The sequence below is a fragment of the Scyliorhinus canicula genome, chromosome 9 (assembly GCF_902713615.1).
Source record: "Scyliorhinus canicula chromosome 9, sScyCan1.1, whole genome shotgun sequence".
Lineage (NCBI taxonomy): Eukaryota > Metazoa > Chordata > Chondrichthyes > Carcharhiniformes > Scyliorhinidae > Scyliorhinus > Scyliorhinus canicula.
In genome coordinates this window covers 112377745-112404168 of record NC_052154.1, presented here as the reverse complement: position 1 = coordinate 112404168, position 26424 = coordinate 112377745, and the positions used below count along the sequence as shown (strand labels likewise).

The 26424-nt window shown below is 47.3% G+C and overlaps 1 protein-coding gene across 1 annotated transcript in view; it reads left to right on the top strand.

Moving 5' to 3' along the window:
• cat (catalase) overlaps positions 1-26424 on the top strand; it is a 77798-nt gene that overhangs the window by 26798 nt on the left and 24576 nt on the right. The window contains exons 5-10 of the mRNA XM_038807412.1: positions 3522-3626; positions 9258-9383; positions 11036-11227; positions 11985-12137; positions 19036-19174; positions 21608-21738. Of these exons, the coding sequence (XP_038663340.1) occupies positions 3522-3626; positions 9258-9383; positions 11036-11227; positions 11985-12137; positions 19036-19174; positions 21608-21738 (846 nt within the window). The remainder of the gene's footprint in view (positions 1-3521; positions 3627-9257; positions 9384-11035; positions 11228-11984; positions 12138-19035; positions 19175-21607; positions 21739-26424) is intronic.

Here is a 26424-nt window from a genome sequence, read left to right as displayed (position 1 = left end):
AAAAGATAGTCTGTCCTGAATTTTGCAATTGAAAATAATGGTAAAACTATGAATGCTCGGTATTCTTAAAGAATAGGCGGCACGGTGGCGCAGTGGTTAGCACGGCGCCGAGGACCCATGTTCGATCCTAGGTCACTCTCCGTGTGGAGTTTGTACATTTTCCTCATGTCTGCTTGGGTCTCACCCCAAGATGTGCAGGGTAGGTGTGCTTAGCTATAGTTGCTGCAGAACAAACCCTCGGGTACTGAAAAATAAACTTTTATAAGGGGCCTCATTCCTTCAGATTGTTGGAGGTTAAAAATAAGTTTAAAACCTTTTTTCTTTTGTGTTTTATTAATCCCATCATTTTCTCCCTCTTACTTTCTTTTCTGTACATGATTTGATGTGAATTATCTATGGTACACCATATTCAGCCACTGCAGTAGCATGGCGGATAGCCCTGTTGCTTCAAGGCGCCAGGGACCCGATTTCAATTCCCGGCTTGGGTGACTGTGTGGAGTCTGCATGTTCTCCTCATGTCTGCGTGTTTCCTCCGGGCGCTCGGGTTTCCTCCCACAAGTCCTTCTGAATTGTCCCTCGCTGTACCCGAACAGTTGCCAGAATGTGGCGACTAGGGGCTATTCACAGTAACGTTCATTGCAATTTTAATGCAAGTCTACTTGTGACACTAATAAATTGGCTTGTGACACTAATTAATATTATTAAGTGTCTCAATAAGATATGGGTAACCAGAAGTTGCTTGCCTTTCACACAGCTCCCATAACCACTGTACAGGGCACCATGCTGCTTTGACTCTCAATAACGCAAGTTCTGGTACAAAAAGCACACTAGCCCTGTGGGCGGTTGTTAGTGTAATGAATGACTGTCACCATTCATTCTCTGCTAACAGCAACATTTGAGCTGTACAGTGTACTCCCAAGACTCAATTTCAAAATCTCCTTTTGTGTCAAAATGAACGTGGTTTCGGTGATATGTAATGGCACCAGCTGAAAACGGTGTGGACAACTGAGCCATTTTTGGTTTGTGCTTGTTTCCACTTTACCAGAGAGCTGAAGGTGCTTAATGGGGCCTGCTCTTCAGCACAACATTTCCTGACTTCTGTGAAGAGTCAGCTGTTGGGTGGCAGGGCAGAAAATACCTGGAGGCTGTGGGCTGGAGATGGAAAGAAGGGCTAGCCGTGGACCAGAAGTTTTTTGTATTCTTTTTCTCCTGGTCCCACAAAACAAAAGAATGGTATACTTTTCTGAGCAGCCTCCAGCAGTTCCTTTAACAATGCAGCTTCTGGTTTCGCTGCTAAGTATCCATTTAAAGGCTTGAAAATTGAATAGACGAACAAATGATTCTCAAATGCACCTCCAGATTCCCCTTTGAAACTTGTACATGGGTTTCAATTGAGAAATCGTGACCAGCAAAATTGTGTGTAGGTGTAGATGGGAACCCCTACCCAGGAAGGTACTGCAGACACCGTTTGAAGCAAGGCAGTGCCAGTTGAGGTGGCCAAAAGGAGCAATACAAATATGGAGAGAAGGCCAGCTGTTTGGTGACTGGCCAGCTTAGGCAGCCTCCCAGGAGACTGTTCAGATACGAGAGGCGAGTGGGTGTTGGTGTCTGCTCCGAAGAAAGTGAATAAGGCGTTTGGGGTGTTTTGGGAGTTTTATCAAAAGCTGTACAGGTTAGTTGCTGGGGCTTAGTTGGATATGGTGGAGTTTTTGGAGGGATTGGGGTGCCCTATGGTGGTGGTGGAGGAGGATAGGGAGGGGTTAATGGAGCCACTGGTGTTTGAGGACATTCGGGTGGCCATGAGGAAAATGTGAACGGGCAAGGAACGGCAGATGGGTTCGGTGGAATTTAGTTTCCAGACCGGCTAGTTCTGCTCTTGGTGGAGATGTTTGAGGATGCGGTCGCAAGGAGGGCGCACCTGGAGATGGAGACTGGCTTCCATTTTGCTTCTATTGAAGAAAGATAAGGAGCCGATGGAGTGTGGGTCGTACCGGCCATTGATTCCTACTAAATATGGATGCCAAGATTCTTACTAAGGTGCTGGCAGTCAGGTTAGGGGAGTGTCTTCCGCAGGTAGTTGGTGAGGACCAGGCATGGTTTGTAAAGGCTGGTGGTTCAATTGATAAAGATTAATATTTTACCACAGTTTATATTTTTATCCCAATGCCTGCCAGTGTTTTTGTCAAAGGTGTTTTTTTTAATGGGGGGTGGTGGAGTGGTAGATTACGGTGTTTATCTGGATGAGCAAAGTAGCCAGACGGTGCTTCAGAAAAGTCGGCAATCGGGTGGTCTAGCTCTGCTGAACTTGATTTATTACTGGGCGGTAAACGTGAGAAGGTGCTGGGCTGGTACGGGGACCAAGAGAATTTTGGGTTAAGATGGAGACGGGGTGGCGGGCTCTGGTGACATCCCCACTCCCATTATCCCCAGGGAAATACTGGGGCAATCCGGTGGCGTTGCCGACTTTGACGATTTGGAGGCAATGTTGAACCAGCTAAATTAGATGCGAGGTTCCAGGGCTGGGAGGACAAGGGGTTGGTAGGAACAAAGGATTTGTTTCTGGATGGGCAGTTTGCGAGTTTGCAGGAGCTAACAGAGAAGTATGGAATCTCACAGACCAAGACTTCCTGGTCTATGCAGGTGTGGGATTTTTGGAGGAAGATCTTTCCGAGGTTCCAGGTGATGCTGTTCTCCTTGCTATCACAGCCAGTGCTGTGGGTGGTGGGCATGGAGGAAGGGGGTACCGCGGGGATTTACGGGAGGATTCTGGAAGAAAATATGGTGCTGCTGGAGGGGGTTAAGGCTAAGTGGGAGGAGTAGTTGGGAATGGAGCTGGAGGAGGGGGTTTGGTCGTGTTGCTTGGGCTGAATGCCACAACTTTGTGTGCAAAACTCTGGTTGATTCAATTAAAGGTAGTGCATAGGGCACATTTAAAAGTTGAGGATGAGCTGGTTGTTTGGGGGAGTAGAAGACATGTGAACAGTGAGGGAGGGGCCCGCCAATTATGTTCACATGTTCTGGTCTTGCCCTGAGCTGGGGAGGTTTTGGGCCTCTTTCTTCAGCACCATGTCAGCAACCTTGCAAATGGATTTGGAGCCCAATCTCTTCTGGGCTATATTTAGCGTGTCTGTCCTGCCAGACCTGCAGACAGACTGGTGTGGTGGTGGATGTTTTGGCCTTTGCCTTGCTGATTGCTTGCAGACGGATCCTATTGCAGTGGGGGTCAGCTTCTGTGTGACTGGAGGCTTTAGTGGAATTCCTGCACAAAAAATTCACCCTGAGAGGGGCAATGGAGAGGCTCTACAAAAGACTGCGCCATTCCTTTATATTTCAAGGAGTTGGTCAGTTGCTGGGGGGGGGGGTCTTTTTGTACTAGTTCTCTTTGAGGTGGGGTGTGTTTTCTTTGTTATGTATAAAATATTAACTTAATAAAAAATGTTCCCAAAAAAACTCAATTTTGTTTTTTAAATACAAATAGCTGCATTTCCAGAGTGATTATGTTCATAATTTTCTCTTTACAGTTTCCGTCATTTATTCACACCCAGAAGAGGAACCCACAGACTCACCTCAAGGATGCAGACATGACCTGGGACTTTTTCTCTCTTCGTCCAGAGACACTTCACCAGGTGAGAATGTTACTTCACAAAGTTCCCAGATTGACTAATCCTTCAAGCAGTGAGCTGTATGAGAGCAGGCAGTAACGTGCAATAAAGCCTGTATTACTTATTTGATTTTATATGGAACTAGCATTGTGAAGGGGCATTTACCTTCTTTTAACCTGGCTAGAAGGTAAAATTTTCTGAGTGACGCATTTTTAAACAAATATGTTTTAAATAGATTGAGTCCATGTTTATTTTGACAGCCTGAATGTGGCTTTGTTTAATTTTCATGTTGAGGCGGCAGTGTGTCCTACCCATGCCAGATATTTGCTTTGTGGCCCCTGTCCTGCGCCCTCCCGATGTGTGGCGATCTCTCATGAGGAGGGGGTGCGTGGGAGAGGAAAGAGGGGTACATGCAGGGGCTGCAGTGCAGGACAGAGTCACCGTGTTGGCCGTTGGACCTGGCTGTGCATGGGGGTAACCGCCATGTTAACAGTCTGCCTTTCACCTCCTACAGAGAATGGATTTCAGTTTCCAACCAGGAATGTTGGAATCTGCCTACCTGCCCAGACTTGTGGGCGCCATGAGGCTGCACAAGCAGGAGCTGCTCGGAGAGGACCCTGCACAACAGGAGCACGGGCGAGCCGGTGAGGGCGGAGAGTCAGCCGTTCAACAGGCTGAGAAGGAGATGGGAAGCTGGCACCGCATCAGGCCTCGTGTATACCGGCAGCGCCTGTCATTAGAGGACTTGCCGGACCGAGTGTGTCGCCGAAGACTCTGGCTGAGCAGGGGAACTGTGCGACATCTCTGCCTCCGTGCACAGCTGCATCCGTGCATGCGCAGTTGGCAGAGTAAATCGAGCCCACCAGGTTGCCCGGGCAGAAGAATTCGGCACCATTGCTGGGATGCCCCAGGGTCCAGGTGTAATCAACAGGGCGTATGTCCCCCTACGAGCACCGCCGCAAGAGGGGCTGGCCTTCACAAATCGAAAGGGCTTCCCACTCGATGAAAATGCAGTTGGTCTGCGGCCGCCAGTTGCTCATCATGCACGCCTATGCTCAATATCCAGGCGGCATGAACAGTGCCTTTTCTGGGCACATTCAATAGTACCTGACACCTTTTTTGAGGTGCACCCCCAGGTGAGGGTTTTGCTATTGGGCGACAGGTTATCTGCTGTGGTCGTGGCTGATGCTGCCTATCCAGAGGCTCCAGTCCAATGCAGAGAACTGCTATAATGCCCAGGAAGGAACCGACAAGGGGCATCCATCGACCTGTGCAACGACATCTTGAAGATACAGTTCAGGTGCCTGGACCACTCTGGAGAGGCCCTTCAGTATAGCGCAAGAAGGACCTCTCGCATCGTGGTGGCTTGCTGTGTCCTTCACAACATTACGCAGCAGAGGGGCGATGTGCTGGAGGAGGAGGATGAACGGCAGGCCTCGCCCACAAGGAAGATGCGAAGGAGGGCCAGGATGGCAGGGCATGGGCCCTGTTGCCACTGGAGGTAGCACCATTTGTGCACCTGGGCTGTCGCGCACAGGATGCTCTCATTGCCTTCAGGTTCATCAACTAGGGGGCCTGGCCACTGGTGGCTCAAATCCCTCCCTCCTGATACAAGCACCCTCCTCTGTATTTCCTACCTACCAGTGCGGGCCCTGGGTTTGCAGTATCAGCCGTTCTGATTCATGGGATGGGGGATGATGATGACTTGGTCTGCGATGAGTCCTGGTGCTCCATATCATTGGAAGCAGTCTGACTCCTGCCATTGGTTGCGCACTCTACCGTCCGAATGGGTGATCCCTGCATGCGTGCTGGCTATTCCATATCACGATCCCGAGAGGAGGAAGCTAAATATCAACTATGAATGTAGACAAAAACGGCACCAGGGCCTGATAAACCTGGTTATCGAAGAGAAGCTGACGAGGCTCTTCAATGAAAAACTGTTCCAAGTCAAAAAGCAAGATTGAGAGTGACCTCTCCGGTCTCTTCAACGAGCGTAAAATTCCACAACCTGTGACTGCTGAATCCAATCTGGCACGACTGTTTGAAAACCAGCTGTCCCTACCAGCAAAATAGCTTACTAGTAATTCAAACACCTGGGGTGGGGGAGTGGGCTGGACTGGGCAAACCAGGCGGTGTGCGCTGGCTGCCCTAGACGTCCTGACCTCCAACGTCCACACCTCACACCAGCGGGCTCCAAACCTCCCCCACCACCACTCCTCCCAGCGCAGCACACCACCTACCCCCACCCCTCACAGCCTTCTGACAGAGCACCAATGTATTTCGGAACGTTGGTGAAGAGGTGTTTATTGTGCTATTTTCAGGTGCCCCAGTCCTGATCGCTAACCTATGTGCTGCAACCCCACCAACTTTTATGTCTACCTTTCTGGCCATAAGGGCCCTAATGTTCCTTTTAGGTGGTTAGCCATGCAATACATCAGGAGTGGAGGTGGCCGGCTGCGATTCTTGCCTTGTGAACTGGGTACCCTTTGGGGGCTGTCCTCTGGAGCGATTGGGCCCTGTTGTCTTGAGTGGTGCGGCGCCACCCTGTTTGGCCCACTGCCCATTGGATGTGCCAGGGACAAGTGCGGGGGATTCAGAGGCGTTGAGTTATAGCGTCTCTACAGTGCAGGAGGAGGCCGTTCGGCCCATCGAGTCTGCGCCGACCCTTGGAAGAGTACCCTACCTAGATGCATGCCCCAACCCTATCTCCGTAACCCAGTAACCCCACCTAACCTTTTGACACGAAGGGGCAATTTAGCCTGGCCAATCCACCTAACTTGCACATCTTCAGACAGTGGGAGGAAAACAGAGCACTTGGAGGAAACCCACGAAGACACGGAGAGAAAGTGTAAACCCCCCCCCACACACTGTCATTGAATCTGTGTCTCTGGTGCTGTGAGGCAGCAGTACTAGCCACTGTCATTGTCCTGGCACCTCCCCTGCGAGAGCCATTGCCATGGGTCCCATCATCTTCTCCCTTAGGGTGGCTGATGGCCCCTGGGCTACTTCTTGGGACAGGGGCGCGGCTGGAGTGAGCACGGGGGCTCCGCTGTCACCTGCCAGTCCTGAAGGTCCATTCTCATCGACCAGGGTCGGCATGGTCATGGACCACAGGGACTATGCCATGTCCTTAGACAGCGCCACGTCCCTGTGTGTCTAGTTCGGGTCAGCAGGCGCCAGGCCATTGCAGTCCACGGCCATGGCCCATTGTGACTGGGCCAAGCTCTGGAGCGCTGCTGCACTGTCCAGGTGGCCCTGGTACATGGCTGCCTGTGCCTTGGCCAGCACCTGCATACTCCCCAGGCCATGGAACTCCTGACCCATTGCTGACACCGTCGTACCCAATGCCTCCACTGCAGACTGAACCCGTGCGGTGTTGGTCTGGGGGGCATACATGGTTGACACCGCAACCTCCAGCAGGCGGTTGGACTCCTCGAACTGCACCTGCAGGCGCAGGATGGTTGCTGACACTCCCTCATGTAGACTCCCAGCTCTGTGCCTGCATCTCCAAAATTGATGGGACTGCCATTTCCAAAAGATAGGGACCCATCTGGACGGCAGCTAGTCCCTGGGGTCAGACCACCATCTGGCAATCCGCCCCCTCTGGGGTTCCTACCTCTACCTGATGTGCCACAGCACATGTGTGGTGCACACCAGATAGTGCCCCAGGAGCCTATCCACTAAAGTGTCAAACTGAGGTGGGTGTCTCTGGGTGGTGTAGGATGCATGGTGACAACAATGCGAGAAGTCCGTGTAGCCCCAGGCATGCCCTCCCGGGTGTCGCTGGGTTGTGACTGGGGGCTCGCGTCGCCAGCAGGCCCCACCTCGTCACCAGATGAGTCCTGGCGTTGCCGTGAAGGGTGGAGGACGTCTGATGGCCCCGCCTCGTCGCCAGGTGATCCTGCAAGACAAAAGACAAGACGCCGGCCATGGTGGGTGGGTGTTGGCATATGGTGCAGGGTGAGATGTGTGTTGACTGCCGGTGGGTGGGGTTTGATTGCCCCCTAAGGAGGGGGCAGGGGTGTGCTTTGGGGGTTGGTGGCAGGGACATGGTGGTGGAGGTGGCTTCCCCTAGCCTATCTGGGTGGGGGTTGCTCGCCCTCGCCCAGCGCTGCCTGTCAGTCCGGCTGGGTATGGGAGTGTGGGACGTGGGTGGTGCTAGGGGCACGGAGGTGGTGATGCACCCAGGCCACCCTGAGGTGGTTGAGCAGCTTCTTCCTGTTCTGCTGCCTGGTCCTGGGTTTAGCGCTCACTGCCTCTGCCACCTGCACCCAGGCCCGATTTTGTGGCAGTCTCCTTTCCACCCCGTTGAACAGGGTGTCCTACCTCTCCTCCACACCATTTAACAATGACTCCAGCTTCGCACATGCAAATCTCGTGCTGCACGTCGGGGTTGCGTCATCTTGGCTGCAATGAGTGTGTGTAGGGAGTGGAGTGCTTGCATCCGGCTGCAGCCTGTCGGGCTCTCCGATGTCAGTTCCAGCCCTGGCGAATAAGACCCTGGTGTTAGTTTGAAGTGCACTAGTTCCACGTGGCGCTAGTGCTAGCCCATTAACGTGTCCTGAAACGCTCCGGGACCGGCACCATTTTCGTCAGCGTAGAACTCTCCCGATTCAGTCCCGGCGTCAGCACTTAGTCTCGCAAACAGAGAATCCAGGCCATCATCTTTGATTGATGGGTCCTGCCCACTTTAAACAGAATTAAGTGCATTCCAAACGCCTCCCTTCATTCATGCTTGAGTGATTTTGAAGTGGTCAGCTGGAAATTGGCAGCACTTAAAACTCGTCACAGTGACAGCAGTTTGTACCACCACTGCAGGAACTCGACCAATTCCCCTTAGACGACACCTTACAAACCCACAACTGTGGCCATCTAGAAGGATGGCAGCAGATACCAGGGAGTATCACAACCAGGAAGTTCCCTCTATGCCACTCACTATCCTGACTTCGAAATATATCCTTCACTGTTACTGGGTCAAAGTCCTGGAACTCCTTCCTAACAGCACTGTGGGTGTACCTACACCACATGGAGTGCAGTGGTTCAAGAAGGCTGTTAAACACCTTCTGAAGGGTAATTGGGGATGGCTGATAAATGCGAGCCTAGCCGGTGATGCCCACATCCCACGAATGATTAAAAATCGCTGCACTTGATTCTGTGTTCAGAACTGACCCCTTAGGGCAGCACGGTGGTGCAGTGGGTTAGCCCTGCAGCCTCACGGCACTGAGGTCCCAGGTTCGATCCCGGCTCTGGGTCACTGTCGGTGTGGAGTTTGCACATTCTCCCCGTGTTTGTGTGTGTTTTGCCCCCACAACCCAAAAATGTGCAGGGTAGGTGGATTAGCCACGCTAAATTGCCCCTTAATTGGAAAAAATAAATTGGGTACTCTAAAATTTAAAAACAAAGAACTGACCCCTTGACTTTGTTCAGGTTTGCTGCTCTTCTTCATGTCTTTGCAATCTCAACAAGATTATGAGCAGTCAGTTTTTAATTGTATTCGACTGGTTAAATATTTCCATGTGACGCTGTTCAATGTTTTTATTGAATCACTCTGCCAGTCATGATGGTGGGTGTGAGACCTGGTGTTGAGTCGCTGCTCAATCTGTTATTGCGTGCATTGTATATGTTTTTAGATCCTGCATTTTTTAAAAATCCTAGCTCAGCTTCCTGTACAGTGACCGTGGAATTCCTGACGGATTTCGTCATATGAATGGTTATGGGTCTCATACCTTCAAGCTGGTAAATGACAGACAAGAGGCCGTATATTGCAAATTCCATTTCAAGGTACAGTAAAACTTTCTGGCTTGCAGTTTTAACATTGGGTGAGGACGGTCAGGGTTTAGGCTCACATTGCTCATTTCTTAGGCATTGAATTTAGATCTTGAGATGAATGTCATGATAATGAAATGAAAATCGTTTATTGTCACAAGTAGGCTTTAAATGAAGTTCCTGCGAACAGCCCCTAGTCACCACATTCCAGCGCCTGTTCGGGGAGGCTGGTACGGGAATTGAACCGTGCAGCTGGCCTGCCTTGGTCTGCTTTCAAAGCCAGCGATTTAGCTCTGCTAAATCCGCCCCTGCTGCTAAACCAGCTCCTGCAAAATGCAGTTTGTGTTGCCCACTTGTTTAGTAAGATTTTATGCCAATCTTTCTGTGATTGAAGACTGTATGAACTGCAGATCTGTCACAAACCCTCACAACCGATACTACGTAAAAAGGTTGAGGTTAGGGGGAGGCTGAAGGAGACTAAGTTTTATTAACGGTGGCACAGTGGTTAGCACTGCTGCAACACAACACTAGGGACCCTGGTTCGATTCCCAACTTGGGTCACTGTCTGTGGAGTTTGTAACTTCGCCTCGTGTCTGCGCGGGCTTCCTCCCCCAGTTCATAGATGTGCAGGTTAGATGGATTGGCCATGATAAATTACCCCTCGTGCTCAAAGGGTGAGGTGTGGTTATTTGGTTATGGGGTGGGTTTTGGGCCTAGGTAGGTTGTTCTTTGAAAGGGTTGGTGCAGACTCAGTGGGCTAAATGGCCTCCTTCTGCGCAGTAATGACTCTATGATTCTATATCTCTGAGCTTTGGATATAATACCACTTCTTCCAACCTGGCAATGAAGTGGGGAGTTGCTGGCCTCAAACATGTCTCCCTTTGCAAACAAATAGTCACAATTTTAGCTTGGATATCATCATACTGACTGCAGTTATGAGGAAATGTAAGACACACAATATGATTTATCAAGGTTCCAAAGCCTAAAGCAAATACATGTAATTATTACAGGTGCAACAAGTGATTAAGAAGGCAAATGGAGTTTTGTCCTTCATTGCTAGCGGGATGAGTTTAATACAAGGGAGGTTATGCTGCAACTGTATAAGGTGTTAGTGAGGCCACACCTGGAGTGTTGTCTTCAGTTTTGGTCTCCTTACTTGAGAAAGGACGTACTGGCACTGGAGGGTGTGCAGAGGAGTTTCACTAGGTTAATCCCAGAGTTGAGGGGGTTGGATTATGAGGAGAGGTTGAGTAGACTGGGGCTGTACTCGTTGGAATTTAGAAGGATGAGGGGGGATCTTTTTCGAAACATTTAAAATTATGAAGGGAATAGATAGGATAGATGCGAGCAGGTTGTTCCCACTGGCGGGTGAAAGCCAAACTAGGGGGCATAGCCTCAAAATAAGAGGGAGTAGATTTAGGACTGAGCTCAGGAGGAACTTCTTCACCCAAAGGGTTGTGAATCTATGGAATTCCTTGCCCAGTGAAGCAGTTGAGGCTCCTTCATTAAATGTTTTCAAGATAAAGATAGATAGTTTTTTGAAGAATAAAGGGTTATGGTGTTTGGGTGGGAAAGTGGAGCTGAGTCCACAAAAGATCAGATTGCCTACTCCTGCTCTAGTTCTTTTTATTTGAATTAACAAAATTTTAATTAATGTTTCTTTGCAGACCAATCAAGGTATCAAAAATCTTACTGTGGAAGCAGCTAGTCAGCTGGCTTCGGGTGACCCTGACTATTCTATTCGTGATCTTTATAATGCCATTGCAACTGGAAATTTCCCATCCTGGAGTTTCTATATTCAAGTCATGACTTTTCAGGAAGCACAAGTTCATCGATGGAACCCCTTTGATGTGACCAAGGTCAGCTACTGAGTTTTGCAGATTACAAAGAGCATGCCTAAAAGAGATAATTGTCTCTAAACGAGACACTCGGGCTGTGGTTTTTTCCTAACAGGAGAGCACACTTTGGGTGCGGGCGGTATTGAATACATTTCCCCAATCTACGTTTTATGGACTTGGCTGCAGAGCACATTTGGTACTTAACTATTGACCATCCCTTCAGGATAAAACCACTGTGAGGCAAGATTAGACTGTTGAATTGGCAACACCCTAAATACATTTGAAGATCAATAGAAACTTGTTTCGTATAAAGTTGTGGCAAATTTCTTAATGATGCAAAGATTTCCGAGCAATCCTGTTTGCTGATTTTGAAATTTCATTTTGCTTATGTTATGATCAAAGATTGCCTAACTTGTGGGGTGGGGGTGAGGGAGAATAGGAGAGATCATTACGAAGAATTTGGTTTTGAGGAATTTCAATAAGTGCAGGACCTGAGGGATCCACTATAATGTTAAGAATGTCAGGAAATTTTGCCACCTTTGTTTTTAGAAAAAAAGATAATGGAGATGTGGTACCAGGAACCTGGAAAAATAATCAAACAGGAAAGACTTGGGCTTTAAAAATGGAGCTGGATGAATTTCCGGAAAAGGGATACAGTACTTTAGACTTGAGCATTAAAGAATCTGATGGGAGGTTTAAAAGGGTTGTGAAGATGGACAACAGTCTTCTATTTAAACAATATACTTTTAATTAAAAGTAGCTTTCTTATTCATCCCAGGTTTGGCCTCATAAGGAGTTCCCACTCATCCCTGTGGGGCAGATGGTCCTCAACAAGAACCCAATCAATTATTTTACAGATGTGGAACAAATGGCTTTTGACCCCAGCAACATGCCATCAGGCATTGAACCTAGTCCTGACAAGATGCTACAGGTACGGCTAAAGATATTGGCTCTTTTTAAGATTTATTAAAGAGCGGTGAAACTTCCCCTTTCCCTGGTCAGGAGGAAACCTGTTTCAAGCCTGCTGCTGAAGCTGACTATTCAGAAGCAAGTGGGAGCATCCTAGTTTGGGTTGTTCCAACAACTTTTCTTTGTCTGGGAGGGGGTGAGGGGAATAAGCCATTTAAAAAAAAACTTATTGCTGCAGTTTAAAAAAAAAAAAAAACGGTCCACAGATGTCCTCAAGGGAAGGGATCATTCTTATTCTGGCCTATATGTGTCTCCTATACATGAACTATTATGTTTTTGACTTTTAATGGCTTCGGGCAAACTTGTGATTGGTAGTAATTGCTGCCTTGCAAATGTTACCAATTTGCAGAAATTTGTTTGAATTGATGTAGCATGGTACAGATGGCATAACATCTGTAGCAGTATTCTGAATTGTGTTTGAGTGTCTTTAGGCTTGAATGTACATTTTTGTGTGTCTCTTGTAATAGATACTGTATTATTGGATGCGGGCCGCTTCCCTGGTGGCTCAGTGGATAAATGTGTCGCCTGGTGTAGGGCTGGGCTGCACAGATCTCGAGATGGACATAGATGAGGCAGCCATTCAGCCCATCAGTCATGCAATATAAAACACTTTCATTTATTCTCGTGTTGTGTACTGAGCAAGTCTCAGATTTGCCTACCCAATTTAGAAAGCCATTGCAACTGATGAATAAATTCTTACACATTGTTTGCACTGGCTTTATCTATGCCCTGTATTCATTGAAGTAGTGGTGGGCTTTTATTTTCCTTTTTTCTCTCTCTATAAGGTCTCTACTAAACTTTTTGACTTCCACGTTTTGGGACAGTTGAAGACAGATTTCCTTTCCCAAGGGGACATTAGTGAACCCAATGGGGTTTTTATAACAATTGACGATGGTTTCGTAGTCATCATTAGACTCCAGATTTTTTTATTGATTTCAAATTTCACCATCTGTCATGGTGGGATTTGAAGCCAGGTCTCCAGAGCATTGGAATATTTCTCTGTTAAGGAAACTGGCTTTTTACCCCTTGTGTATAAATCTCCCAGTCACACACTTTCCGAGTTTAGGAGCTATAGTTCATCAGTCCTTCAGCCTTTTATCTCTCCTGTACACCAACCCCATCATTTGAATGCCTTGACACAAAGACGCAAAACAAAGAACAGTACAGCACAGGAACAGGCCCTTCGGCCCTCCAAGCCTGCACCAGGTTATGACACCAACCTTTGCCAAAACCCTCAGCACTTCCTTGTGCCATATCCCTCTATACCCATCCTATCCATGTGCCTTTTGAGCGCCGTTAATGTATCTGCTTCCACAACCTCCCCTGGCAACGTGGTTTAGGCTCTCGCCACTCTCTCTGCGTAAAAAAAATCTGCCTCGCACATCTCTAAACTTTGCCCCACGGACCTTTAATCTATGTCCCCTGGTGACTGACCCCTCCACCCTGGGAAAGAGTGCCTACCCATCCACTCTATCCATGCCCCTCATAATCATGTAGACCTCTATTAGGTCACCCCTCAACCTCCATCTTTCTAATGAAAACAGTCAGTCTATTCAGCCTCTCCACATAGCTAAGCCTCCAGACCAGGCAACATCCTGGTAAACCTCCTCTGCACCCTCTCCAAAGCCTCCACATCCTTCTGGTAGTGTGACGACCAGAATTGTGCACGATATTCCAAGTGCGGCCGTATCAAGGTTCTATACAACTGTAGCATGACTTGCCAATTTTTATACTCTGCCCCGTCAATTGAAGGCAAACATTCCGTATGCTTTCTTGACTACCTTGTCCACTTGTGTTGCCACTTTCAAAGATCTGTGGACATGCACACCCAGATCTCTCTGATTTTCTATATTCCTAATGGTTTTGCCATTTATTGTATATTTCCCTTCTATATGTTAGACCTACCAAAATGCATTACCTCACATTTGTCCGGATTAAACTCCATTTGCCATTTCTCTGCCAAGTCTCCAACCTATCTATGTCCTGCTGTATCCTCTGACAATCGTCAACACTATCTGCCACACCGCCAGCCTTGGTGTCATCCGCGAACTTACTAATCAGACCAGCTACATTTTCCTCCAAATCGTTTATGTATACTACAAACAACAGAGGCCCCAGCACAGATCCCTATGGAACACCACAAGTCACAACCTTCCATACAGAAAACCACCCTTCTACTGCTACCCTTTACCTTCTGTGACCGAGCCAGTTCTGTATCCAGCTTACTACCTCACCTCTGATCCCATGTGACTTCACCTTCTGTACCAGTCTGCGCTGAGGCACCTTGTCAAAGGCTTTACTGAAGTCCACGTAAACAACATCCACTGCCCTCCTCTCTCAAATTCTTCTCATTTATACTGATCTGACCTCTGGATACATTAAGTTATCCACGACCTTTGTTTACTGGTGGCCACACTGATTTTATGTTAAATATTGGATCTACTATTGTTTCTACTTCACCGTTAGCCCTTTCTGAGCCAGGTTCCTTGCTATTAGCTCTAATTATATGGTACTTAGTTTGGTGTTTTAAATAGTTTCTGAAAGTGCATTTTGTGCCTCATCTGTAACGACTTTCAGAATTAATGTTCGTGCAGGTACATATGTTTTTGGAATTAAAAAAAATATATATTTCTATTCTCCTTTTTTCACATTTTCTCTCAAATTTACACCTGCCAATAATAAACAATAATCAGTAACGAATATGTCAATCCCCATATCAATAGCAATGGTCCCATCCTCTCACCAAACCCCAAACATTAGCCCGCATGTTCACATAAACAAATGACAAAAAGGAATCAGGAATCGCCCATAGTCACCATGAACACACACAGTCCCCCAACCCTCCCAACCACCCCCCAACTAATGTTCGATGTTATCCCGTTCTTGAAAGTGCATAATGAATAATGCCCATGAATTGTAGAACCCCTCCATCCTACCCCTCAGTTCAAACTTAACCTGAGTCAAGAATTCCAACAGGTTCTCTCTCTCTTTTCCCCCCCCCCCCGCCATGCCAGGGCACAGGGTGGAGAGGTTGCTCTCCAACCCATCAGGATCCGCCATTGGACGAGGTGAAGGCTACATCTGCCTGCGCACCCATTTCCAACCCCGGTTGGTCCACACCCCAAATATGGCCTCCCGAGAGCCTGGGTCCAGTTTCACATGCACCACTTTAGAGATTGCCCTAAAAACCTCCTTCCAGTAATCCTGCCCCACCCCCCCCCCCCCCCCCCCCCCCCCCCCCCCCGCAACGTTCACATACATCGTCTACCCCTTCAAAGAATCGGCTCATCCTCACCCTTGTGAGGTGTGCTGTATACACCAACTTCAGCTGTATCAGCCCCAACCTCGCGCACATGGTGGAGGCATTCACTCTCCGGAGCACCTCACACCAGAACCCCTCCTTCATATCCTCTCCCAACTCTTCCTCCCACTTTGCTTTGATCCCTTCAAGTGGTGCCTTATCCTCTTCCAAAATAGCTCCGTAAACCATGCTCAGCTGACCTCCACTCATCCACATGCCTTTGGTTATACGAAGATCCACAGTGCATAGAAGCCCTGATCATTAGTGTTTGATTTTCGGAAGATTCCTCAATGATGCTGATGCTCCAAGAGTACAGTCGCACTGTTCAGGCTCCAAGTTTTGCTGGACATGCAGTGCACTAATCATCCTCTGAGACATGACACGTTTGCCCTTGAGGAGGCACTTGAGAATTGAGAATATTTTGTTTATTAAATGGTCAACAGTAACAGATTTGAAAATGACTATGTAACATTCCACATCACACTAACCATTAAACAACCAGGAAACATCCCTGTTCCATATTGCTATATCAGCTAATTTTCACACACAAAACTAAACACCGTATAACCCCTCACAGGTTCCTTAACAGAAACAGAAGCTAAGCCTGAGAAGGGGTTATCATGTCCAGAGCTTTCAGTTGTAGAAATGACCTGCCCAATCTGATCAATGCGTTTCATGTATCAGTGCCATTCCTGTCTGGGAGCCGCAGCTGTGCAGGCTCTCCCACACGGTCCAATCTCACTGGAGCCGAATCCCGGCATCCGCATATTCCACTGGTGCTCAAGGTGCAGGTGAAATCCTTGACTTCCAGTGTGTTTAGCCTGTGGTGACGTGCCAGGTACATGCAACACTCTCCACACCAGCGTCAAACTCATTTCATCGTTCGGATCAATGTCGTGCACCAGGTCCCGCAGCGTCATCTTGCTTCAAACCAGACTTCCTTCTCGACTCATACATCCCCCTGAGCCTGGTATTCCAGACTCTCACGTATCTTAGAAAAAAATTGTTCTTTCCAGCTACAGAAGAGCAAGGAAATAGCAACAGCAGCCTCCAGGCATACGCAGCCACAAACAGGAGCAAGCATCAAGCACAACCTGCAGCTGTGAAGTGCTCACACAACTAGCAAGGCTAATTCTTCATTTGAAATAACCTTCAGCTGTGAGGCTGGTCACAAAGGGCATGAAATTGAATTTGAGGTTCACAAAGGGCATGAAATTGAATTTGAGGTTAGAAGCAGCTCTGTCGTGTCAGTGTTTGATAGGACAGCTGTGGTTGCCCCTGTTATATTTAAAGATGGATTGAAGGCAAAGCCTTGCCTCCACGGCCAGGGCGATCCCTGACCTAGAACGCTTCAGGCCCCTGAGTCGTCGCCCCCCTCCCGACCACTGGGGCAACAGCTTCAATGCCCTTGAGCTGCATGCTGGAAAATGGAAATAGCTACTCGCTTCCCCTCAGTAGCCATTACATCAGCTTCGAGTTTTTGAAAAATACTAAACAACACCTTCGTGATTTCCTGCTGGGGAGTTGGGTAATTCCTGGGAAGCCGGGGAGATTGAAATGAATGCCGAATTAAGGGTTATGGTGTTCGGGCCGGAAAGTGGAGCTGAGTCCACAAAAGATCACCCATGATCTCATTGAATGGCGGAGCAGGCTCTAGGGGCCAGATGTCCTACTTTCTTATGTTCTAAATGAGGGTTGATGATATTATCGGCATTTTTGCGCGAACTTGTACTCTGGAGTGGGCCGACTGGATTGCAGAATGGTTTCTGTCCAGTGCGAATCTCTTTTTTGGCCTTGGTTCCATGTTCACGTTTGCATTTTCCTGTTCCTGTTGGGGTTAAAAGTTTTTTTTGTATTTTGAGCTTGGGTTTGGGGTTTACTTTTATGTGGGGTTCTGTTCTAATTGTTCTGCCCGGCAGGCCCAGATCCATGCCGGTTGCTGAATCACACTCAAGTTGCCAGAAAATGCTCTTCTTTCCCTCCTCGTGTGCATTGAGAGAGACCAACAGATATTACTTTTTTTTCCCAATGGTGTAATTCAGATCAGGAATATGGCTGGTTTGGAAGATTGGTATGAGAGAGTATGGGTCGAGTCTGCTTTGTGTAATTCTGTGGCTCTGTTTGTTGATGCATCCATCCATCCATTCATCTCCCACCGCCCCTGAAAATCTTTTACACACATAGATTAAATTCATCACATTCCTATATATGCTCTGTTTCAGTTGTCAGCGTGCTACCATGACTTTCTTGAAAGCATGGGTTTCCTTGACTACATTTAGCTGTAACGCTGTCCTCCACAAAGTATTCCCTCATGGAGCTATGGCCCATCATGCCTCTGCCAGCGATCAAGCACCTATCTATTCTAATCCCACTTGCAGTACTTGATCCGTAGCTAGATCCAGGAGTTGGTTTAGCACACTGGGCTAAATAGGTGGCTTTTAAAGCAGAACAAGGCAGGCCAGCAGCACTGTTCAATTCCCATACCAGCCTCCCTGAACAGGCGCCGGAGTGTGGCGACTAGGGGCTTTTCACAGTAACTTAATTGAAGCCTACTTGTGACAATAAGCGATTTTCATTTCATTTCATTTTGTTTGCTATGGCATTTCCAAGTGCTCATCTAAATACTACCTCGTGTAAGAGTGAAACTGATTTAATTTCTTTTGATCTTTCTGATTGAGATTTGGTGTGCTCCAGGAAGCAGAGGAATGATCCTGGATTATATTGTTCAAGGGGAATGAGATGAATTGGCATTGGGAAGAAAGGGTCAGGATCATGCTGCTAAAGCTTAAACCAATTTATTGAAGCTTTAATGGGAAGATGTGGGGTGTAATTGAACCAAAGATAATCCGAGTCCTGGGCGGGATTACAAGCGCTGGGAATGACCCCACCATGTACTGCCATTTTGGCTCCCACGGGGGAACGCCCTTCATGCTGCACTTGGTGTCATTTCCTGCTCCGGTGAGCGGAGCCCCTCATTGCAGGAAGAGTTCAGGACACCATTTCGCCTGGTTGCAGTTTGTGGGGGCTAGTACTGAGCAGTGCTTGGCTACGGTCTCCTTAGTGAGGCTGTTGGATGCTGGGTGGCCGTTCCATATTCTGAAAGCATAATTAAAAGTGCTTTAAGGTCTTTTAACTATGCCAGGCTTGGTCCCAGGATGGCATCCAGATTGTGATGTCTTGGAGATCTAGTTAGATCTCGCAAGGCCCCCCCCCTCCTCCCAGATCTCCAAACTTTGCGTGTGGCAGGGATGGGGAGAAAGAGGGGATTCTGAGAGACCAAAGTAGGAATGAAAGAAATAATTGGTGCTCACTAACCTACATTTATAGTTGTGTCTCTTGGTGCTGACTGAATGAAATGCAAATGCGTGCAAATTATGCACAGTTGTACTGAGATGGCTTTATTCACATTGTTCCTGAAGGCAATCATTCTGCTTTTCAGGGATTCCAGATTTTAAACTTTTGAAAAAAAAAGAGGTTCTCACTAAAAGGTGGGTTATAAATCCATTGATTAGCGCTGTGGGATCTGTGTGTTACTTAATATCTCCCGATTCTTTTATAGGGGCGCCTGTTTTCATATACGGATACTCACAGGCACCGCCTGGGTGCTAACTATCTTCAGCTTCCAGTGAACTGCCCATTTAAGTGTCGTGTAGCTAATTACCAGCGAGATGGACCCATGTGCTCAACTGATAACCAGGGTAAGCACCCCAACCTTCCCTGGTAGGATCAGCTTTTATGCTACTTGGCCTTTTCGTTTTATTAATATAGGCCCAGTAGTTTACACCAATCCTTCAGCGTGTCTCCCAATAAGCAGCTGGCTGCGTTTCAGATTGTGACTGTAGTGCCACAGGCACTTTCCAGATCCGTTTCATTGTGAAGGTAAACTCTGCTGGGGTTGCCTGGTTTTGCAATTGGCAGCTTGGGAGCAAATATTCTCTTGGTTATGAAATGGTGATTTTTTTTTCCCCCTAAGAGGCTTGGCATTTCAACAAAATCTCGGGTGTGTGAGGCACTGCAGTGATGGTGAGTGTTGAAGTGTCATCGTCCTGCAGTTTCTTACAGTGACTACTCTGTTGGGCTGTGGGAAAGCTAAGACCACGAGAGCAGGTTTGATGCTCGTGCATTGTCCAAAGAGACTGAAGGGGAGCTGGAATCCAGTGAAATGGAAGAAAACAGTCCAGTAAAAAGAAGACATTTCATAGAATCATACTGCACAGAAGGAAGCCACTTGGCCCATCGTGCTATGGCATCCAGAAAGGAACTATCCAGCTTATTGCAATTACCAGCTCTTGTTCCATTGTCATTTCGGTAACAGAACTTCAAGTACTTTTTAAATGCAGTGAGGGTTTTTGTTTCTACCACCCCTTTAGATAATGATTTCCAGACCTCTACTCATCCCTCCTTGAGTGAACCAGTTCTCCTCCATTCTTCTCTATAATCGTTCTACCAATTTCTTTTAATCTATGATCCCTGGTTATTGATCTCTGCTCAGGGAAATCCTTCCTATCCACTCTATTTAGGTCCCTCGTAATTTTATACACCTCAATTAAATTTCCCCACCCACAATGTGCCAAAGAAAACAACCCCAGCCTAGCCAATCTTCCCTTGTAATCGACAATTTTCCAGTCCTGGCACAGTGGTTATTACTGCTGCCTCACAGCACCAGGGAACCCCGGGTTCGATTCTCGCCCTGGGTGACTGTGTGGTGTGAAGTTTTCACTTTCTCCCCGTGTCTGTGTGGGTTTCCTCCGGGTGCTCCAGTTTCCTCCCATGGTCCAAAGATGTGCAGATTAGGTGCAGTTGCAGGGGTGTGGACCTGGGTAGGGTGCTCTTTGAGTGTCAGTGCTCACTCAGTGGGCTGAATGGTCACCTCCTGCACTGCAGCATTCTATGAAAAACCTCAAATTTCCTCACATCCCCACCGATTTAAATCTGAGCTGTTGTTTTGTACTCCTAAGGTTTACAAATTAACCAGACTGGGTTTTCAAAACTTTACTGCAGTTAATAAGGCACCAGTGAACGTTGCTGGGAAGTATTTATTTCACAAAGCATGGAGCTATCGCATCGTTTCCATAGCAATTGCCTTTTGATCCCTTATAATTGATCAGAGTAATGTAATCCTGCCTAGCTTCACATTTGAACATTAGACACAGTTTCCAGCGCTTTTCCTTGCTTTTAAGAGGAGACAGTAAAGACCGCTAATGCCTGATGTTTTGGTGTCATTCTAATTCCTTAGCAGTTGGTGGAGTGAGGTAGGGGTAGCTGGTTAAGGAATAGCTTTCAACAGTATGCAACTAACCTGCTTTCATGCATACAGGTTTTAGCTGTTTATACAGCGATAATGGGATTGAAAAGAGAGCCAGGAGTTCAAAGAACAAGGTCTAATTATAGGGGTAGGATTATTTTATGATAAGAGTGGTATAAACATCACTTTGAGTTGAAAGACCAGTTAAGCTGTTTTCAGGGCATGATTTTCAGTTGGAATTTTGAAAAATACCCTGTGCAACTCCTATTAACTTGTGCTTTCCATTCCTTACCAAAACAGTTAAGTTGCTATTTGGTTTCTGCCAATATGAGTTTGAATTGTTTGCTTCATGTATGTGAAAACGAATGTCAGAAAAATCCCCAGGGCAGTGTTATGTTTTTGAGAGTATCATCCTGACCTGGCGCGTGAGCTGCTCTCGGAACCATGTAGGCAAGCCCAGACGTACTGTCGCATTATTTAAAATCAACAGCTTGACTAGCCTTCTGGTGTCATTGTAAACCTCTGTCTGCTAAATGGAGAAATTAATGATCAATGATAACCAGGAACGTTTCATGTGAAGCTAACTACAGTATTGCCTCCTGCTGGGACGCCATTTTTATGGGTGTTGGCAAGGGTTTTATAGAATTTAGTTTGTGGTTTTCAGTGTATGTCTGATAATGCGGGGCATCACGTGATTAATAAGGGGATACGGGGAGAAGGCAAGATGAGAAACGCATTAGCCATGATCGAATGGCGGAGAAGACAATGGGCTGAATGGCATATTTCTGCTCCTATATCCTATGGTCTCATCTCTGCTGTCTTGCTGACCTCCCATAAAGAAAATGGGTGTAATCATGAAGTAAAACCTATTTGTTCTCTGGTGTAGGTGGAGCACCAAACTATTATCCAAATAGTTTTAGTGGCCCTGAAACGCAGCCTCTGGCTTTGGAGCATTCCTTGACTCTAACGAATGATGTTGCTCGATACAACAGCTCCAATGATGATGATTACTCCCAGGTAAGTAGAGTTTGACTGCATGAAAACATTCTTTTTTTTCTCCTCCTCCGTTTGATGCTATCCCTCTAACACACACACACACACACACACACACACACCAAACTCCACACAGCAAACATGTAGCCCGTGTTCAGTAAACACAACGCTAGATATAGCATGTTGATCTTTTCCTGATGTGCTTAAGATTTTGAACGTGGGTGAGGCTAGGTGTGTTTCTTTATGACTGACTATAGTCAGGGACACAGATAGACGTTTCTGTCGATGTGAAAGAGACTCCAGGATAGTGTGTTGCCTCCCTGGTGCCAGGGTCCAGGATGTTTCTTAATGGGCAGGGGAAATTCTGAAGGGGGAGGGTGATCAGCCAGAGGACGTGGTACATAACAACATGGGCATGAAGAGTGACAAGGTCCTGCAGCAGGAGTTCAGGCAGTTGGGTAGAAAGTTCAAAAGCAGGACCTCTAGAATTGTAATCTTGGAACTACTCCCTGTGCCACGTGCCAGTGAGGCTAGAAATAGGACGATAGTACAGCTGCTGTACGAGGGAGGGTTTCAGTTATATAAGAAGCAGGAGTAGGCCATCTGGCCCTTCGAGCCTGCTCTGCCATTCAATGAGATTATGGCTGATCTTTTGTGGACTCGGCTCCGCTTTCCCGCCCAAACACCATAACCCTTTATTCTTCAAAAAACTATCTATCTTTATCTTGAAAACATTTAATGAAGGAGCCTCGACTGCTTCTCTGGGCATCTGGACCATTGGGATCTCTTCCAGGGTAGTTAGGATCTGTACAAGAACGATGGGTTGCATCTAAACTGGAGGGGCATAAATATCCTGGCCGAGGTTTGCTAGTGTCACACGGGAGAGTTTAAACTAGTGGCAAGGGGGTGGGAACCAAAGCAAAGGTGAATTTACTTGAGGGGAACTAGAGAGTAGACCTGAGGAAGACCAACAGGGAGATGTTGCTGAACACAGCGGGACTGGTGGTTTGAAATGCATTTGTTTCAATGCAAGAAGTATAACGTAAGGCAGATGAACTTCAAGCTTGGATTAGTACTTGGAACTGTGATGTTGTTCCCATTACAGAGACTGGTTGGGGGACAGGATTGGCAGCTCAACCAGGATTTAGATGTTTCAGGCAGGATAGAACATAGAACAGTACAGCACAGAACAGGCCCTTCGGCCCTCAATGTTGTGCCGAGCCATGATCACCCTACTCAAACCCACGTATCCACCCTATACCCGTAACCCAACAACCCCCTCTTAACCTTACTTTTATTAGGACACTACGGGCAATTTAGCATGGCCAATCCACCTAACCCGCACATCTTTGGACTGTGGGAGGAAACCGGAGCACCCGGAGGAAACCCACGCACACAGGGGGAGGACGTGCAGACTCCACACAGACAGTGACCCAACCGGGAATCGAACCTGGGACCCTGGAGCTGTGAAGCATTTATGCTAACCACCATGCTACCCTGCTGCCCAAATAGAGGCGGATGTAAAATGGGTGGGGGAGTTACACTGCTGGTTAAGGAGAATATCACAGCTGTACTGCAGGAGAACACCTTGGAGGGCTCAAGCAGCGAGGCAATATGGGTAGAGGTTAGGAATAGGAAGGGTGCAGTCACAATGTCGGGGTTTACTACAGACTTCCCAACAGCCACCAGGAGATAGAAGAGCAGATACGTAGGCAGATTTTTGGAATGATGCAAAAGCAATTATTAACTTCCTCTATATTGACTCACTTAGTGTTAGGGGCTTGAATGGGACAGAGTCTGTAAGGAGCATCCAAGGGGATTCATGAAACAACATGTAGATAGTCCAACTAGGGAAGGGGCCATACTGGACCTGGTATTGGGGAGTGAGCCTGGCCAGGTGGTTGAAGGATCCGTAGGGGAGCATTTCAGAACAGTGACCAGTGAGTTTTAAGGTACTGTTGGATAAAGATTAAAAAGTAGTCTTCAGGTGAAGAAGGTGCTAAATTGGGGGAGGGCTAATTATAACAATATTAGGCAGGAACGGAAGAATTTGGATTGGGGGTGGATGTTTGTGATAATTCAATATCTGCGTGTATTTGGGAGTCTTTCAAATGTCAGTTGGGGGAGGCCCTAAATGAATACTTTGCTTCAGTATTCACAAGAGAGAGGGACCTTTGTTGGCCATGAGAACAGTGTGAACCAGGTTAATGGACTCAAACAGGTTGATATTAAGAAGGAGGATGTGCTGGAAATTTTGAAAAGCATCAGGATAGATAAGTCCCCTGGGCCTGACGGGATATACCCAAGGTTACTACGGGAAGCGAGGGAGGAGATTGCTGCACCGTTGGCGAGAGTCCTCACTCTCCACTGGAGTAGTACTGGATAATTAGAGGGAGGTGAATGTTGTTCCCCTATTCAAGAAAGGGAATAGGGAAATCCCTGGGAATTACAGACCCATCAGTCTTGCGTCTGTGGTGACCAAAATATTGGAAAGGATTCTGAGAGATAGGATTTATGATTATTTAGAAAAACATAGTTTGATTAAAGATAGTCGGCATGGCTTTGTGAGGGGCAGGTCGTGCCTCACGGGTCTCATTGAATTCTTTGAGGATGTGACGAGACACATTGATGAAGGTTGGGCAGTGGATGTGTATATGGATTTCAGTAAGGCATTTGATGAGGTTCTCCATGGTAGGTTCATTCAGAAAGTTAGGGGCATGGGTTACAGGGAAATTTGGCTGTCCGGATACAGAATTGGCTGGCTGAAAGAAGCCTGGACTGGAGGTAATGTCTTATGAAGAAAGGTTGAGGGAGCTAGGGCTCTTCTCACTGGAGCAAAGAAGGCAGAGAGGTGACTTGATAGAGGTGTATAAGGTGAGTGGTAGTGGATGGAAAGTATTCCGTCTGAAGGAGGACCAGTGGTGCCCCGCAAGGATCTGTTCTGGGACCTCTGCTCTTTGTGGTTTTTATAAATGACTTGGATGAGAAAGTGGAAGGGTGGGTTAGTAAGTTTGCCGATGACACAAAGGTTGGTGGAGTTGCAGATAGTGTTGAGGGTTGTTGCAGGTTACAACAGGACATTGATAGGATGCAGAGCTGGGCTGAGTAATGGCAGATGGCGTTCAACCTTGATAAATGTGAAGTGATTCATTTTGGAAGGTCGAATTTGAATGCTGAATATAGGGTTAAAGGCAAGATTCTTGGAAGTGTGGAGGAGCAGAGGGATCTTGGAGTCCACATACATAGATCCCTCAAAGTTGCCACCCAGATTGATCGGGTTGTTAAGAAGGCGTATGGTATGTTGGTTTTCATTAACGGGGGATTGAGTTTTAAGAGCCGCGAGGTTTTGCTGCATGAAACTCTAGTTCGACCACACTTGGAATATTGTGTCCAGTTCTGGTCGCCTCATTATAGGAAGGATGTGGATGCTTTGGAGAGAGTACAGAGGAAATTTATCAGGATGCTGCCTGGACTGGAGGGTATGTCTTGTGAAGAAAGGTTGAGGGAGCTAGGGCTCTTCTCACTGGAGCGAAGAAGGCAGAGAGGTGACTTGATAGAGGTGTATAAGGTGATGAGAGGCATGGATAAAGTGGATAGCCAGAGACTTTTCCCCAGGGTGGAAATGGCTGTCACAAGGGGGACATAATTTTAAGGTGATTGGAGGAAGGTATAGGGAAGATGTCAGAGGTAGGTTCTTTACACAGAGTGGTGGGTGTGTGGAATGCACTGCCAGCAGAGGTGGTGGAGTCATCATTAGGGACATTTAAGCGACTCTTAGTCAGGCACATGGACAGCAGAAAATTGAAGGGGTGTAGGTTAGGTTGATCTTAGATTAGGATAATGGTCGGCGCAACATAGTGGGCTAAAGGGTCTGTACTGTGCTGTACTGTTCTATGTTCTATGTATGGTAAGTTTTGGGAACCTTGGAAACGAGGGACATTGTGGGCCTTGTCCAAAGGAAAAAGGAAGCACTTTAAGGACTAGAAGACTGGGAGCAGACGGAGACTTTGAAGAATACAAGGAAAGTAGAAAGGAACTTAAGCAAGGAGTCAGGAGGGCTAAAAGGGGTCCTGAAAAATCATTGGCAAACGGGATTAAGGAAAATCCCAAGGCTTTTTATATGTATATAAAGAACATGGGGATAGACGGGGAAAGAGTTGGTCCACTCAAGGACAGGGGAGGGAATCTATGCATGGAGCCAGAGGAAATGGCAAGGTACAGTTTTCACCAAAGAGAAGGGCTTGCTGGGTGATGAGTCTGGGGAAGGGCGTGTAGAAGTCTGGGTCACATTGAGATGAAAAAGGAGAACGTGTTGAGTGTCTTTCAAATCATTAAGATAGATAAATCTCAAGGGCCTGATGAGATCTGGCCCAGAATACTGAGGGAGGCAAGGGAGGAAATTGTTGGGGCCTTAACAGAAATCTTTGGATCCTCACTGGCTACAGCTGAGGTCCCAGAGGACTGGAGAATAGCTTATGGTGTTCCTTTGTTTAAGAAGGGTAGCAAGGATAATCCAGGAAATTACAGGCTGGTGAGCCTTGCATCTGTGGTAGGGAAATTATTGGAGAGAATTCTTTGAGACAGGATTTACTCCGATTTGGAAGCAAGTGGACGTATTAGCAAACGGCAGCATGGTTTTGTGAAAGGGTGGTCGATCTCACTAACTTGATCGAGTTTTCGAGGAAGGTGACAAAGATGATTGATGAAGGT